General features: G+C 41.0%; 1 protein-coding gene across 1 annotated transcript; it reads left to right on the top strand.

Moving 5' to 3' along the window:
- The first annotated feature begins 2,310 nt into the window (after positions 1 to 2,310).
- On the top strand, positions 2,311 to 7,375 carry fbxo5 (F-box protein 5). The gene is made up of 6 exons (XM_071545097.1): positions 2,311 to 2,436; positions 3,188 to 3,839; positions 4,300 to 4,470; positions 5,015 to 5,105; positions 5,521 to 5,757; positions 6,401 to 7,375. Exons 2-6 carry the CDS (start codon positions 3,208 to 3,210, stop codon positions 6,659 to 6,661), a joined length of 1,392 nt encoding a protein of 463 aa, XP_071401198.1. The 5' UTR covers positions 2,311 to 2,436; positions 3,188 to 3,207; the 3' UTR covers positions 6,662 to 7,375.
- Positions 7,376 to 15,154: the final 7,779 nt, after the last annotated feature.

The raw sequence follows: 15,154 nt of genomic DNA, 5'->3' as shown, positions 1-15,154 counted from the left end.
TTCTTCTTCTTTAGTTTTGAGGCCGTTGACATCCAGCCTACTAGACTTTTTCAGGTTATTCCGTTTAGAAGAAGACACAATAAGACACAATACAGAACAGACAGCAAATATAAACAAATAACGATAATAACAAGGAAGTAAATAATGAAAGGCCAGTATTTTGCTCAATTGGCAATTCCTGAACATTACAAGTCGTTCAGTAACGTAAATTTCAATTGACATTAAAAGGGATACAGGAGGTATGCATGGTGACAGTGACGGCTGTCTGAACTGGACTTTTAAGGGAGTCAGAATGGGTCATTACTGCTGCACAGGTGGTGGGATCTTCATTTAATTAGCCTATGCACTTAAATATGCAAATCTTTTAAGTACCCCCCAACACACACACACACACACACACACACATTCTCTGTCTCTGCCTGTTTGTCACTCCCTTGCTGGCTCTCTTTGTTCTCCCGTGTCTTTTTTGTGTTTTGTCCTAACCTTGTTTTTTTTTTTCCTCCTGTTTATTCTGTTTCATATCAAACCTCAGCATACTGAAACTTTTGCGCCTGTTGTGCTATGATGTAGGCGAGGATTTGTGCACGTTGGGTTTGTCTGGCCTGCACAATTTACGTGAAGTAAAGTGAAATTAAATTAAATGAAGTGAAATTAAGAGAAGGAAAAGTGGGGAAGGGAAAGGGGAGGAAACACCCCCAACTCCCCTAACCCCCCTGTCTGGTTTCACTGAAAAGCCACTTCTCACATTCCAGCCGGGGGTGTGAACTGACTGTGAGACCCGTCTTTAGCTTTCAGAAACACAGCGGTCTCAAAGTGTGGTCCGGGGCCCCCCAGAGCTCCCTGAGAGGTTTATGAAACTGTTAAAGAATGAAACTAGTTTAAGAAAATCATCTAATTTCCTGATACACTGAGGGCGACAGGCCGCCCTGGGTTCTGGTTTCTGATCAAGATGATGTAAATCTGAAACAGGGCTGTATGGGGAGAAATGTGGAGTTATTTGGGTTACACATGCATGCATTACACTGCTTTACATTGCATGTTATACTCACAGTCATACATTTACTTAGGCTGTTATGCCTTATTGCTTATACCAGTGATTCTCAACCTTTTTCATATCAAGGACCCCTAATTTACTATACATTAGGGGCACAGACCGCCATTTGATGACACTTTGTCTCTTCGACCCAAATCTGAGAATATTTTTATTGTTAGATATGATTTTGTCCAGAATCCCATGACTGTCTGTGTTGTAGGTAGAGAGATAACAGAGAAACTATGACCAAAATTGCCATTCTTCTACATTCTCTAATTGTGTTAACTTCTTGTAAATGAAATAATGAAGTTTAACAATTCATCAGTTTGCTGTGGACCCCCTGGAACCCCCTCAAGGACCCCTGGTGGTCCCCGGACCCCACGTTGAGAACCGCTGGCTTATACCTTACTGATATTCTTCTATGTAACAGCAAACGTTATATTTCCCAACGGCCTGTCTCTCCAGCGACCCTAATTTGGTCAAACAGCAACATACATAGCAATTCTTGTTTTATTTTTAATTTTATGTTGCAATATACAGTATGTCATAACATGTATAGTGGTGTAGTGGCACATGTAACTTACTACAATGTGCAGTATGCAAACTCATAAAGATTCACATAAAGGTTGGTAAACTATTTCACAAATAAAAACTGAGTTTATGTAAACACGAGTTTACCCTCATGATACAGAACTATAGTCATCCTGTAATATATGTTTAAGGGACACTATGCAGATAGCATTGCAAAAATGCATATCATGCAGCTACTATATGGAAAAAGACTAAACCACAGAAAATCCTACAGTGAAGCGAATACAAATAATATAATGTAAGAAAAGGATACTACAACACCATTGAGTGCCACAGACACACAATAAGTCTCAACATTATCGTTAGGGAACCTCCTCTACTTCCCTATATAGTTCTGTAACCATTCGTGTTTATGTATTTTATTGTGTAGGCCAACATGCAGCACAGTTCAGATCGGCAGAATCAGATACTGTGTGAGAGAGGTTATGTAACACTTGGCGCTATAGACTGTAACTGACTGTATGTCATGTCATTTATTTCAAATTCGGGTGGGAAAACGAAAAACCAGCGGCGGGACCACGTCAAATTGCGCCCAGACGTCACTACGCCAACGTGTCCCCCTCTCAGCTTTCATTGGTTGGAGGTTTAAAGGTAACGGCCCTGCTTCGCTCTGATTGGTTCGCGGATTTTGTGCACGGATTTCAAACGACGAGCGACTGGCGCTTTTTCCCCACTTCGTCTTGAGCATTTAATGTTGGTAGACCGGGGCGTCAGGTCAGCACAGTGGAGAGCTTATGAGCCAGGAGGTTAGCTAAGCGGCTAATTGGACTGAAGCAAGAGGCTCATTTTAATAACGACAACACAAACGCAAGGTGAGAAGCTTTCCGTTGCGTTTCTAGCATCAGACCTACTATAATGAAAACCAACCGCACAGCCGGGCTAACGTACATTCTGATCCGTGTCAATAACGTTAGCTAGGTTACCAGCTAGGTTAGTTAGGTTGGTAGGAAGGTTGTGTTGCAGCTAACACTATGAATTGGAAATATCGTAAAATACAGGCTACGTGAAGTGCTGTTAGATCCAGTTGTGTGTCTCTGTATCTGGCAAACTAGTTGGGAAAGTTATTCGTTTCAATTGTATAGTTACTTTCCATGCAGCCCACGATACGCGCGTAAATGGATGTAATCCCCGTCGTTTGTCACTCAGCATTCAACAGTTAATTTGCAGCAAATCCCATCTCAAAAGGCATTTTACTAAGAAATGGTATGCATTGTAAAGAAAGACTGGGCTACAAACCAAAGTCGCCTGACTACGTTAAAGCTCACGTCAGCTCACGTAGCCTTTCCGCCAAATGTACACCGCGCCAAAATGAACTATTTGCTTTGTAAAATAGTTGGCGCAGGAATGTCTAATCCTATTCATACAGACATGCATACAGTTTTTTATATAACCAATCTTATAGTATATGTGTATTTCATTTCTAACACACTGTCATTACTGTCAAGGCTAGTGATTATTAGAAGTAGCTAGCTTGCATGAGTGATCCCATTCAGCTTGATAGCTTTGAGTGTGCTATATGTAACTCCTAGTATAACCCCCTATTTTATCTTCTACTTTTTACAGGAGTATACTGTGTGGTGTGTATGTCCCATACTGAGGCAGTCATCATGAAATGTCCTAGTTACGAGGCGGCCAGGGGCAACAACATGGAGAAAAGCCCCACTGCCCATGCAGCTGTGGCTGCTGCAGAGTCCATGGTGTCTCACCCCAAAACCTCCCCGCTGAAAGATTACATCCCCTTCAAACCTCAGCTTTCACCCGTGGGTGTGACTACAGTGCTGTTCTCCCTCAACAACGACACCAGAGCGGTCCACAACAAAGAAAACAGCAACAGCAGAGAGCATGACAGGACTTTGCAAGAAGGGTTCGAGGACAGCGGCTACCTGTCTCTACACAACAGCCAGATTGAAGATCACCATGGGGAAGAAGAGGACGACCATGTCCAGGGACAACCTCCAGCGACTCCTGCTACACCTCAAGAAAAGACGACTACATTGAGGCATTCTCCTTCTAAGTGCCAGGGGAAGGCGAGCTCCAGCCGTCCCGTGTGTCTGGTGACGGCTTCCACTCCCACGGTTTGTCCAGGGAGGAAAGTGTCGCCACAGTTGCTGTCGTCCAGCCCCGCCGGCCATCACAGCGACACCAACCTGCCCATACTGAACTTCCAGCGGGCCGTGTGTGAGGAGCTCGCCAAGAGCTTCCAGAGGAATAAGAGGTACGATCACACAGCTAACATTATAACCAACGAGCAAGACATTCCCTTCCTCCTTGGTGTAAAACAGTGGAATACACACTCATATTCTTGGTCAAACTGTATTTAGAGGCAGTATAACAGGCAGGAAACTAACAACTATCACCATTCCTCTTGTTGAATGTGAACAAATTATCCATTGGTTCCAGATCCCAGCCCTTCTTTGATTTGCTCCGCATAGTTTTGTTTATGGCAGAGCTTATTGTCGCTACATAAATGAAAATTAACTGGTCAGACAAACACGCTTCAAGGAAATATTTTCATGTATTTTTTCCCTCCAATTCAGAGAGAGCATAGCGATAGCACTACTGGGGTTAAGGTTTGATTCCCAACTAGGTGCACCTACACTAAAGGTGTATACACCCATAGGAATGTAAAGCATCCATTAAATGACATGAAGTACATATGTTTTCATGTGTTTCAGGTATGACTGGAGCTTGGTTGCTAAGCTGGCAGAGGATCATCTTCTGGACCGGGTGATCGGAGCCCAGATGGGCCGAGAGCACGTCGATGTGTTTTCCTCTCTGCTGTCCAGGAACATGAGAGGAATCCTGACCCGCATCCTGGCTCTGCTGGGGGACATGGACCTCATCAGGTAAAACTAACACAACTGCAGAAAACTGATGCTTCACTGTGAGACTTATCATGTAGCAGGAGAAAGAGGGTTTGCACTCTAGAGATGACCGGCATGCAAAGGTGTTTAAATTTTAATTCAGAGGAGCGGGTAAAGGTGCAGACGTTTCAGCCCTTCACTTTTATTGTTCTGTTCAAAACCAAACACATCTGGTAACACCAGATCTGCTTGAAATTAATGGGAAAGTCAGGAAATTAATAGGACAGTCAGGTTACATTAGGGGTAACTAGTTTTTCCCCTCCAAGGTTTGATAATTTATTGCCATATCAACCAAAATGATCACACAATTTTCTATGTGCTCAGTACAAAAGCAAGACATTTGGGTATACCCCCATAAAATACTCATTCTAATAGACAGTTAACTGTTGACCGAAGACTGAAATCAGAAATTCATGTGTTTGTGTTTCCCCTCCATAGTTTCCTACTTGTTGATGTTAGCTGTTTATATAACTTGTGTATTTTATTGGAATTCATTTTCAATTGTGTTGTGTTTCCTGTCTCCTAGCTGTAGGAAAGTGAGCAAAACATGGAGGAAGATCATCTGCGAGGATACAGCAGCCCTCAGCAGGTGTCAGCGAGCCGAGCAGGCGCTCAGGGTGAGGAAACACACACACAGCACCATTAAAATGTATTCAAAACCTTTAATTTAATGGAAAGTTGCAAGCTGACATGTACAAGGAATTTGTGTTTTGTTGCCTCTTGGTTCATCAATGGGTTTCCTTCCATGTGTTACATACTTGACATGTTAACAAGCACCAAAACCACGCCCATACATTAATCTGCATACATACAGAGAAAGTAGACTCCCTTTATCTCACTTGGTGTGACATCAAACACCTAAAACTACATTCATAGTCTAGCTGACAATGCCAGGAACTACAGCAGTTGTTTTCAGGTCTGTGTTTTCACCTCAGTGCCAACACCTTATGTAAATGATTTGGGAACATAAAGGAATCTAATTATGGTTGGACCTTCATTGATTCTTGGTGTATTTTTTTTTTTATCCTGCAGGAGTCACAGAGCTCTCTGGGACAGAGGGGCTGCGGTCTGACCAGAGATGTGGCTCTGTCCCGGGTCGTGCTGTCCTGCATGCAGACCCTGGCCTCCTCCAGCCCTTCATCCTCCTCCTCTTCCTCCTCCACCCCGAGCTGCAGGGCCAACAGACGGGCCTCTCCCTCGCAGAAGGACCACACACACACTCCTCACACGCACAGCTCCCAGCGTACTCGCTTCACAGAATACCTGGAGGTGAGTTTGGCTGTACAGACGCTTCATCTGCTCATTTACTACGAGTTTCTTGGTTTTTAAGGTGTAATTCTTGGCACTCATGTTATTACTGAGGGAAACCTGCTCATATGACCTGTGCCACGACTAGGGCTGCGATTAACCCATTATTTTCATCATTGATTAACCTACTGATTATTTTTTTTGCTTCATCGATTAATCGTTTAGTCTGTAAAATGTCAAAATAATGACAAATACCCGTCACAAGTTCCCAGAGCCCAAAGTGATTCTTAAAATGTCTTAGTCTGACCAGCAGCCAAAAAAACCCCCAAAATATTCATTTTATAATGATATGAAAAGGAGAAAAGCAGCAAATTTGTGAAGCTGTAACCAGCAATTGTTGTGTTTTTGCTTAATAAATGAGTAAAACAATTAATCAATTATCTATCTGTTTTATGTCAATTGAAAATACAATTGAAAAGAATGGAAAATGGAAGGTCTTACCCATGCAATGGTGATAGTGCTTCACGAAGAATTGCATACACTGACGAGAGTAAATCAGGCTTATAACATTTCATCTGTTTGTCTCTTCAAGAAGGGAAATGCATTAAGATGATTTTCTGGACTCCTGCTTAAACAAAAGTGTGTGTTTGTTTCGTCTGTCCAGGCGGCCAGCGGTCTGAAGCAGCACGAGTCTCTGCGCCCCTGTAGGCGCTGCGGCTCGCCCGCCACACACCTGTCCGAGGCTCAGCGGGCCACCTGCACCCGGCCCAGCTGCCTGTTCGACTTCTGCACCCGCTGCCAGGAGGCCTTCCACGGCTCGTCCCCCTGCCGCGCCGTGCCGCCCCGCCCGCACCAGCACTCCGCCAAGACCACCCCGATCCTAGCGGGGAGCGCTCGCAGCAAGAGGAACCTCAGGCGCCTGTGAGGGTTGTTACGGTGTCGTGTTTGATTTGAAGTCCGGGGCAGCCGGAGTGGGTGGTGCTCTGGATAAGGAGTTAGCCAGAATGGGGTGGGGTCTTTTTCTTTTTTTTTTCGTTTTTGAGGACAGTTGGACTGTTGTCTTCAAAATGGAGGAAACTAACTCCACCCTTGCCTGGCTGCTAACACCTCAAATCAAACGCATCTACACAGTCAACTGGCATTCAAACAGACTAAGCCACTGCTGTGATGCACCTTTTGACCAACAACAGACTCTTATCACAGAAACTTGATTTTATTGGAGTTTTATTCAATAACTTTTAGCTGGCTGGGACGTCTCCTCTGCCAAGGATGGACTCCAGCCTGGCAGCGATAGTTAACCAACACTTCCATCGGCTTCCCCTTTAACACTCTGGCCAGTAGAGACACTTTCACACAAGCTCAGGCTGAAAACTGCCTGAAACTTCGGATAAGCCAAAGTGAACTGACTGAAAGCACTGTATTGTTCAATACACTGTAAAGGGACAATCGGCCAGGAAATACCACCTGGCTAGCTGTTGTCGTCAGTAAGCGACAATCACATCAAATGCCAAAAAGAAAGAGAAATGGTGCAGATTAGAGATGCTTTATTGAATTGTACAAGAATTTTATTATTTGCTTTTAAATGAAATGGCTGTGAATATATATATTTTGTATGTCACTCTTTAAATGTAACATTTTTAAATAGTTTTTTACAGTTTTATTTCTCAATAAATGTTGATCTTCAGGAGATCTTTCAAATTTCAGATTTATTGTATTTGTATTTCATGTAAATAGAAGTTTCATAAAACTTGACTTGTGTCTTTGTTTTCCTTCATGGCTACATGCCTCCCCTAGCCGGCTGCTAGTCAAATGCTCGGAAGCCTTTTGGCTCGACTTTGCTGGCTAGTGAAGTGGTGAAAGTGGCTTCTGAAGTCACTGTTGCAGCAGATGAATCCTGAACATAAGTTACAGCAGATATCGTTGGACATTTGTGCCCTTATTTTTTTGGCAGTCAGGATTTTGACCAATAATGCCAAATAAGCACAAACATGAAAAGAATACACAATAATTATTCAGGACCCACAATAAAATCATATATAGAGTTTGAATAAAAGCAAGTAAATAAAATATAATTTGTGCCCTCATTTAAAAAAAAAAAAAAGAAACCAAAAAAAGGGTCTTGATTAAAAATATATATTAGAATGAGTAAAAACTGGTAAATAATTAGTTAAACATTTCTTTATCTCGGAGACTGGCGACCTGTCCAGGTATCTTTCTGCCTTCTGCCCAGTGCATGCTGGGATAGGCTCCAGCAGCCTGTCACCCTGAAAAGGATTTAGCAGCTGAGAAAATGAATGTATATTTCTAAATAATAAAATTATACCAAACATGTAACAATAGGGAAGAAGGGAGCTGCTTGTCGTTTTGAAAAGTATCGTGAATTGACGAAAGGCCATTCAGAAATGAGGTTATTATGAACTCAAACCAAATTAATCAGTATGAATAATTATTAATGTGAAAATGACATGACATTAAATTCCCAAATTAACTTTACAAGATGCAATAGCCAAATGAAGGCTTTCAAATATTTTCACAGTAGTTTTTTTTTTTATTCTTGTTTTGTCAGTCGCCCTATTTTACCACCTGTTGTTTCTACATCCTTAAGCCAAAGCAGTGTTCTTTTTCTTTTAGGCTACTATTTTTCAGAATAAGTTGGGTATTGTATAATCATTTAAAAATGAAAGGAAAAGTTCATTCACCTGCTTATTTACTTGTATATCAGTATTTCATTAAGGCACATGTGTCTCGTTCTGTCACATGTGGTCCTCTAGAACAGTGATTCTCAAACATTTTGGCTTAAAACGAAGCGATGCCTCCTCACGACCCCCATAAACAAGTAGGTGTGTTTGTTTCGCAGCTGATCTGGGTGGGTGGAGCTGCATCAAGCCAGACAGAGGGGAACACCCAAACTGTTTGTCGTTTTTTAAAGTTAAAAGCATGGAGAGGAGAATGACACGATCCCACTGTCTCAGGCTGGAACTGAACCCAGAACCTTCATGTTACGAGGAAGACGCTCTATCAGACTAACACCAGGACTACACAGTGTGCGTCCCACCAGTGGCGTGTCCAGGCCGTTTTGACCGGGGGCGGGGGGGGGGGGGGGCGAGGTGGGGCACAGGCTCAAGCCAGGGTGGCACTGTGCGCGGCATTTAGGAAGGATGCAGGCCGGTCCCACTGCTGTGTGGGTGCTGCTGTGTTGAAAGGACGTGTTTTAATCTCTTTTAGGATTCAGCTGGTGGAGATTGTGTTTGCCCTGTGTGTGTTTAAAGCCGACCTATCTGACCGATATGGCTGTTCCTCGATCCAGGCTAAAAACTAAAGGAGACTGTGCTTTTGAGGTTGTGGCTCCTAAACTTTGGAACTCTCTCCCTCTGGACTTAAGATCTGTGGACACTGGACACCTTTAAAAAGCAGCTCAAGACCCATTTGTTTAGACTTTCGTTTGTGTAATTTTTTTTTTACTTTTGTTTTTATTGTTGGTTTTTTTTGTCTGTTTTTATTGTGTTTTATGTCTGTATGTATGTTTATGCTTTATTTCCTCTGTGAAGCACTTTGTGACGTCTCTGCTCTCGAAAGGTGCTATATAAAGAAAGTTACTTACTTACTTACTATCTGGAGGGATGAAAGCTCTACAGTGAAGTGATGACATTTTGAACATAAGGATACAGAAGAGGATCAGGGCCACGAGAAAAATTTGAGTTCTGAGATTAATCTCAGAATTTTTCTGACTATAAACTCAGAATTCTGATTTTATTCTCAGAATTCTCAGAGAGCCATCGTTTCATGTTTTTAGCAAAAGAAAAATAATACGACAGTTTGATGATCTTGGAGATCTGTGTTTGAATTGTTGAATTCTGGCTTGTGAAACGTTTCAATCATTCATCTGGTCTGAATTTAGAACTGCTTTATGAATTCAATAATCAGACAAATAAAGTTTGGATAATTCTGAGGCAGAATTCCATCCCCCCTTGAATTTTATGGAGTGGTGAGCAGTGATTGATTGATTTTCCCTTTGAAAATTTGAGAAAAATCTGAAAAAATTGACATGATAATGAATTTGTATTGTAGAATTATGTTTTTTTCCTATCCTATAAGTCATTTTGCGACCTCTCAAAATGATGTCACGACCCCCTGGGGGTCCCAGCCCCCAGGTTGAGGACCACTGCTCTATAAGGATGCCTGCACTTTATTTTAGTCTTGTCTTGTGTTGTTTCTCCACCAGAGGGCAGCAGTGTTTCCCTCTCCACCTCCAGCTCCATCTTCTTCTCTGTTGTCTCTAGTCTGGATAAACAACATGACAGGTGACATCATCTGTTATCAATTCAGTGTTTTCAATTCAATTCAATAATTTATTGCCTTGTCAACAAAGTTAATAGGAATTTGCCTCAGTACAACTCTTAAGATGATAGACCATACACAAAATACATAAAATACAAAGAAAAAAAATGTAGATGAAAATAGGTAAATGTTAAACAATAAAAATCCTAAAACATAGAATAAAAACGGCTGTGTTGCCACATACTTGCCACATTATTTTAAGCATACGATCAAATCTACTGAAATTGTGGTTAATGTTTTCATTTTGGCTGCTAAATTCTTCAAACACAAATATTCTTGAAAGTGCGCTAAGATTAGATATAAGATTAGATATCTTCTTAATAGAGCTAAAATATATTTTACTATATTTAAGATCAATTAAGAAACAAAAAAATCATCATATCAATCAATCAAAAACAATTTTCAAACACTTCGATGAATCTTTCCCTAACCCCTCCTGCACTTTTGACCGCATATTTATGAAATTATTGTAGTTATTATTTATGATCATTTGTTTTCATATTTCTGTATCTTGTATCAAAATCATCAGATTGTTTCTTGTTTTTTCTTTCTTTCTGTGCTTGCTGGTTTATTTGTCCCTTTCCCTGCTCATCTTTTATTCTGTGAACCATGTTCGTATTATATAGGGTTTTTTCTGTCATCATTTCATACTGCCTGATGTTTGTATCTTTTTGGAAATCAATTAAAAAAAGCAAAAAATAAAAAATGAACAACATGATCGAAGTGACTGATCAGGGATGGATAGTCTCTTTCTCTCTCTCTCTCTCTCTCTCTCTCTCTCTCTCTCTGGAATTTTTACTGTATCTGCAGGGGGTTGATAGGGTTATTGATCAATACCAGTGAGTCATCAATTACCCGGTCAGCTGCTGAAATTTCTGTCTTTCGAAGCTACAAGAAGTCCATTTTCAAATGGAGATGATGAATTATTTGGATTGAAAACATGTTTAATACATGAGTCTCCTCCCTCCCTCCCTCTCTCTACAGGTGTTTCCGTGCAGCTTTAGCTCATCTAATTGATTGTTGAGATATGGGAATTCACCGAAGTCCACACACACACACACACACACACACACACACACTGGATAGCTTCCCTCTCCACATCACCCACTGTGACTCACAGGTTTGCAGTGATAATGAGTTTGTAATCCATTAAGATGTTACTGTTTCATTTCTCAGATGGATATCATCACTAATTGCTGTGTAATGCGTTACACCTCCATGACAATCAAGCCCATCCACCTGCTTTCTCCACTGTTTTCCACCACTCACACACAACATGGGAGATCCAAATAACAGGATCATCGTTTAACCTTGAGTCACATGACTTGGACTCGAGTCACAATTTTAATTGCTTGAGACTTGAGGCATGGAAAGAAGACTTGAGACTTTACTTGACTTGGGTTCTGGGTTTTGGATTCTTGCCGAGTATCTCCTCCCCTCTTCGACATCATGGCTGGGCCTTCGACGTCCTGGAGTACATGACCAGTGAGATAGGTCAGTGGACACACACACACACACACACACACACACACACAACTTCGACTTTGACTTGTACTCTGATGACTTGAAAAGGTTTCTAAAGTCTTGACTTGAGATCTTGTGTTTGTGTAAATGACTTAGATTGAAAGTGATGAGATTTGTTCCAGCTGACGACTGAATTTAAATTCTGTTTTCTGAATTTGTATGGAATGATTGAATTTATTGAAGTTGAAACTGATTATAGAAATCAAACTCATGATGCTCTTACCAAGTTTTTATCCTATTAAAACCATATTGCATTGAAAAGTCCTAGATATTTAGTTTTCTTTACGACATGAAATTGATACTGGACTCTTGATTTGTTCTGACTTGACTTGTTGTTCTACATATAGACTTGAGACTTGACATTAATAATGACACAGACTTGACTTGGAAATCTAAACTTGGGACTTGACTTGAGACTCGTGCCTCAAGGCTTGAGACTGATTTGGGATTCCAGCAGAGTTGACTTGGTCACACCTCTGCTAATTGCCCTCTAATACACAAATAAAATCAGTCATGAAGTGTAGAATGAATGTTTTATTATTATAATGTTTGGAAGAAAAAGTGTTATTAGCACAGTAACCTTCCCATAGAACTATAATTGGCAAAGAAACAGCGATGGATGTGGAACTGAAACTAAAACAAGTAAACATGTCGTCCTCCATGAACGATGCAGGCTCCCCTTCAGCCAATCAGCACCAAGATGCATCATCCCTCCCAGTTTCATCACAATCAGGCCAGTGGTGTAGCAGTAATTACAGAAGAGGATCAGAGCCACATGAAAAATGTAGGTATTTGAATTCTGAGATTAATCTCAGAATTCTGAGAATAAAGTCACAATTCTGAGAAAAAATAGTGAATAGTGAATATTTTCCTAACCAATCCTGAGTCAGAATTGCGAGATTTAAGTCAGAATTCGTGGGTGAAAGTCAGAATTCAGTGTGTGTGTTTAAGTGAGCACCATGGTGACTCGTACACAGCATGCAGGTTGGTATATTAACTGAAACCTTCTGACAAAATACAATATTAAGCCATCTGGAATAATTTCTGACAAGCTGCTGCAGGGCTGAATTCGGGCAGTGGTGGCCTAAAGGTTAGAGAAGCAAGCTTGTGACCGGAAGGTCGTCAGTTCAATCCCCGGACCGGCAGGATAAATCTGGGTGGGGAAAGTGTAAAGCAGCGCTTGCCCCTCCCTCATTACCACCACTGACGTGCCCTTGAGCAAGGCCCTTAACCCCAACCGCTCCAGTGGAGCTGCTCAGTGGCCAGCAGATCAGACTGTGGTTGTACTGGTCAGCTTCCAGGTGTGAATGTGTGTGAATGTGATCATTGCACGCCTAACCTAACTACAATAAACACATTCTTTGATAACATAGATCTTCCCAAGCTACCAGAACATCGTGCAAATATCTTAGACAGACCCATTACACTAGATGACTGTGAGAAAACACTTCAAGCCATGTCAAAAAACAAAGCACCTGGATCAGATGGTTTCCCCACTGAATTTTCCAATTCTCTTCTGGAACACAATATCGCCACTATTCGTTAAGATGACAACAGAAATCTACAAATCCTCCAACATCCCACCACATATGAATTCGGCACTCATATCAGTTCTCCTCAAACCTAACAAGGATCCCACTCTCTGCTCAAGCTATCGCCCCTTGTCACTCATCAACACAGACATCAAAATTATTAGTAAAGCACTATCTATGAGATTGGAAAAAGTCATTCATATTCTAATTCACCCGGACGAATTGGTTTCATCAAAGGTAGACACTCTTCAAATAATATGCGCCATCTATTCAACCTAATAAATATATCCAAAAATCAAAAGACTAACACAGCCATTATATCATTAGATGCAGAGAAAGCATTCAACCGTGTAAACTGGACTTTTTTATTTGCAACACTAGATAGGTTTGGTTTTGGAGAGTCATTTATTAAATGGATCAAAATTTTTTACAACTCACCCACAACATCAGTAATCACCAATGGAATAACCTCACAATGTTTTACATTAAACCACGGTACTAGGCAAGGATGTCCACTCTCCCCATTATTATTCACACTATTTATAGAACCCCTAGCAGCCGCCATTCGCCAAGACACTCAAATCACTGGAATCACCACCACCAACTCAACCCATAAGGTCATTTTATATGCCGACGATTTATTACTATATATACAAAAACCATCAATATCATTACCTGCAGTGTTTAAACTCATAGAAACATTCTCCTCCATCTCTGACTACTCCATTAATTGGTCCAAAACCACCATCCTCCCACTAAATCAACACCAGTGGAATGCTGCAACCCCAAAACTACCCTTCATCATCTCAATTGGTAACATTCGATATCTGGGCATTGATATTTCCTCCAATCTTCCAGAGTTGTTCCACCTCAACTTTACCCCCATCCTTAAATCCGCCGAAGATCAGTTAAACCGCTGGAATAACTTACCACTCTCCTTTGCAGGCCGCATCGCACCAATCAAAATGTCAATTTTACCCAGAATCAATTACTTCTTCTCAATGACTCCTGTCCAACCAACACCCAATTGGTTCAATACACTTGATTCACTAATCACAAAATTCTACTGGAAAAACATACAACCTAGAATCAAACTCACAACACTACAGAAAAGCAAACAGCTTGGAGGTTTAAATGCCCCAAATTTTCTCCACTATTACTTAGCCAATCAATTACAATACATCATGAAATGGATTCACTCAAATGTTCACCAAGACCCATGGTTAGAAATTGAACAATCAGAATGCAACGAATTGTCCATTAAAGATCTACCATTTCTCTCAACAGCAATAAAAAAACACAACTGCTACAGGAACACAGTCATTGCCACAACTCTGGAAGCTTGGTGGAAAATCAATAAAATCACCAATCACACACCTTCACCATGTAAATTCACCCTAATTTGGAACAACCCAGACTTTGTAATCAACAAGCGCACTATCTCTTTTAATTCATGGAAAATCAAAGGAATCACTCAATTAGAACACCTGTTTGGGAATAATACCATATTAACACTCCATCAATTAATCCAGAAGTTTGATTTCACTCAAGAACATTTTTTACAATATCCACAACTCAAGAACACACTCAGGAAAAAAACTGACATCACACATAACAACTGGCAACCACCACCATTCGTAACAGACCTATTTACATTATCAACAGCCAAGAAACCACTATCAAAATTATACAGACTTATCTCATCAACAAAAGATTCCACCACATCCGTCCCCACCACAGACTGGGAAAAAGATTTATTGATTAATATTGATGCAACCCTCTGGAAACAAATTTGCAATAACATCTTCTCGATGACCAGCAACCCCAGATTACAGCTCATACAGTATAAGACCATACACAGAACACACATAACGCAACACAGGATGCACTTAATGGGCTTCACAGACACAGACATATGTCCACAATGCACTCTCAACACCACAGACAACTACTTTCACTCAGTATGGCTTTGCACACCAACTCAAAATTTCTGGAATAACATAATAACCACCATCTCCCAAGTC

The sequence above is a fragment of the Centroberyx affinis genome, unplaced genomic scaffold, assembly GCF_046629955.1.
Source record: "Centroberyx affinis isolate AG114_WGS23_722 - 3 ecotype Tasmania unplaced genomic scaffold, CSIRO-AGI_Caff_v1 ptg004769l_1, whole genome shotgun sequence".
NCBI lineage: Eukaryota > Metazoa > Chordata > Actinopteri > Beryciformes > Berycidae > Centroberyx > Centroberyx affinis.
This window is presented reverse-complemented; position numbering and strand designations above follow the sequence as displayed.

Bases quoted from the DNA above. Each gene is read 5' to 3' on its own strand.
- fbxo5 (XM_071545097.1), top strand. From the start codon at position 3,208: ATGTCCCATACTGAGGCAGTCATCATGAAATGTCCTAGTTACGAGGCG. The intron at 5,106-5,520 runs GTGAGGAAACAC...TTTATCCTGCAG, and splicing joins GAGCCGAGCAGGCGCTCAGG to GAGTCACAGAGCTCTCTGGG. The intron at 5,758-6,400 runs GTGAGTTTGGCT...TCGTCTGTCCAG, and splicing joins GCTTCACAGAATACCTGGAG to GCGGCCAGCGGTCTGAAGCA.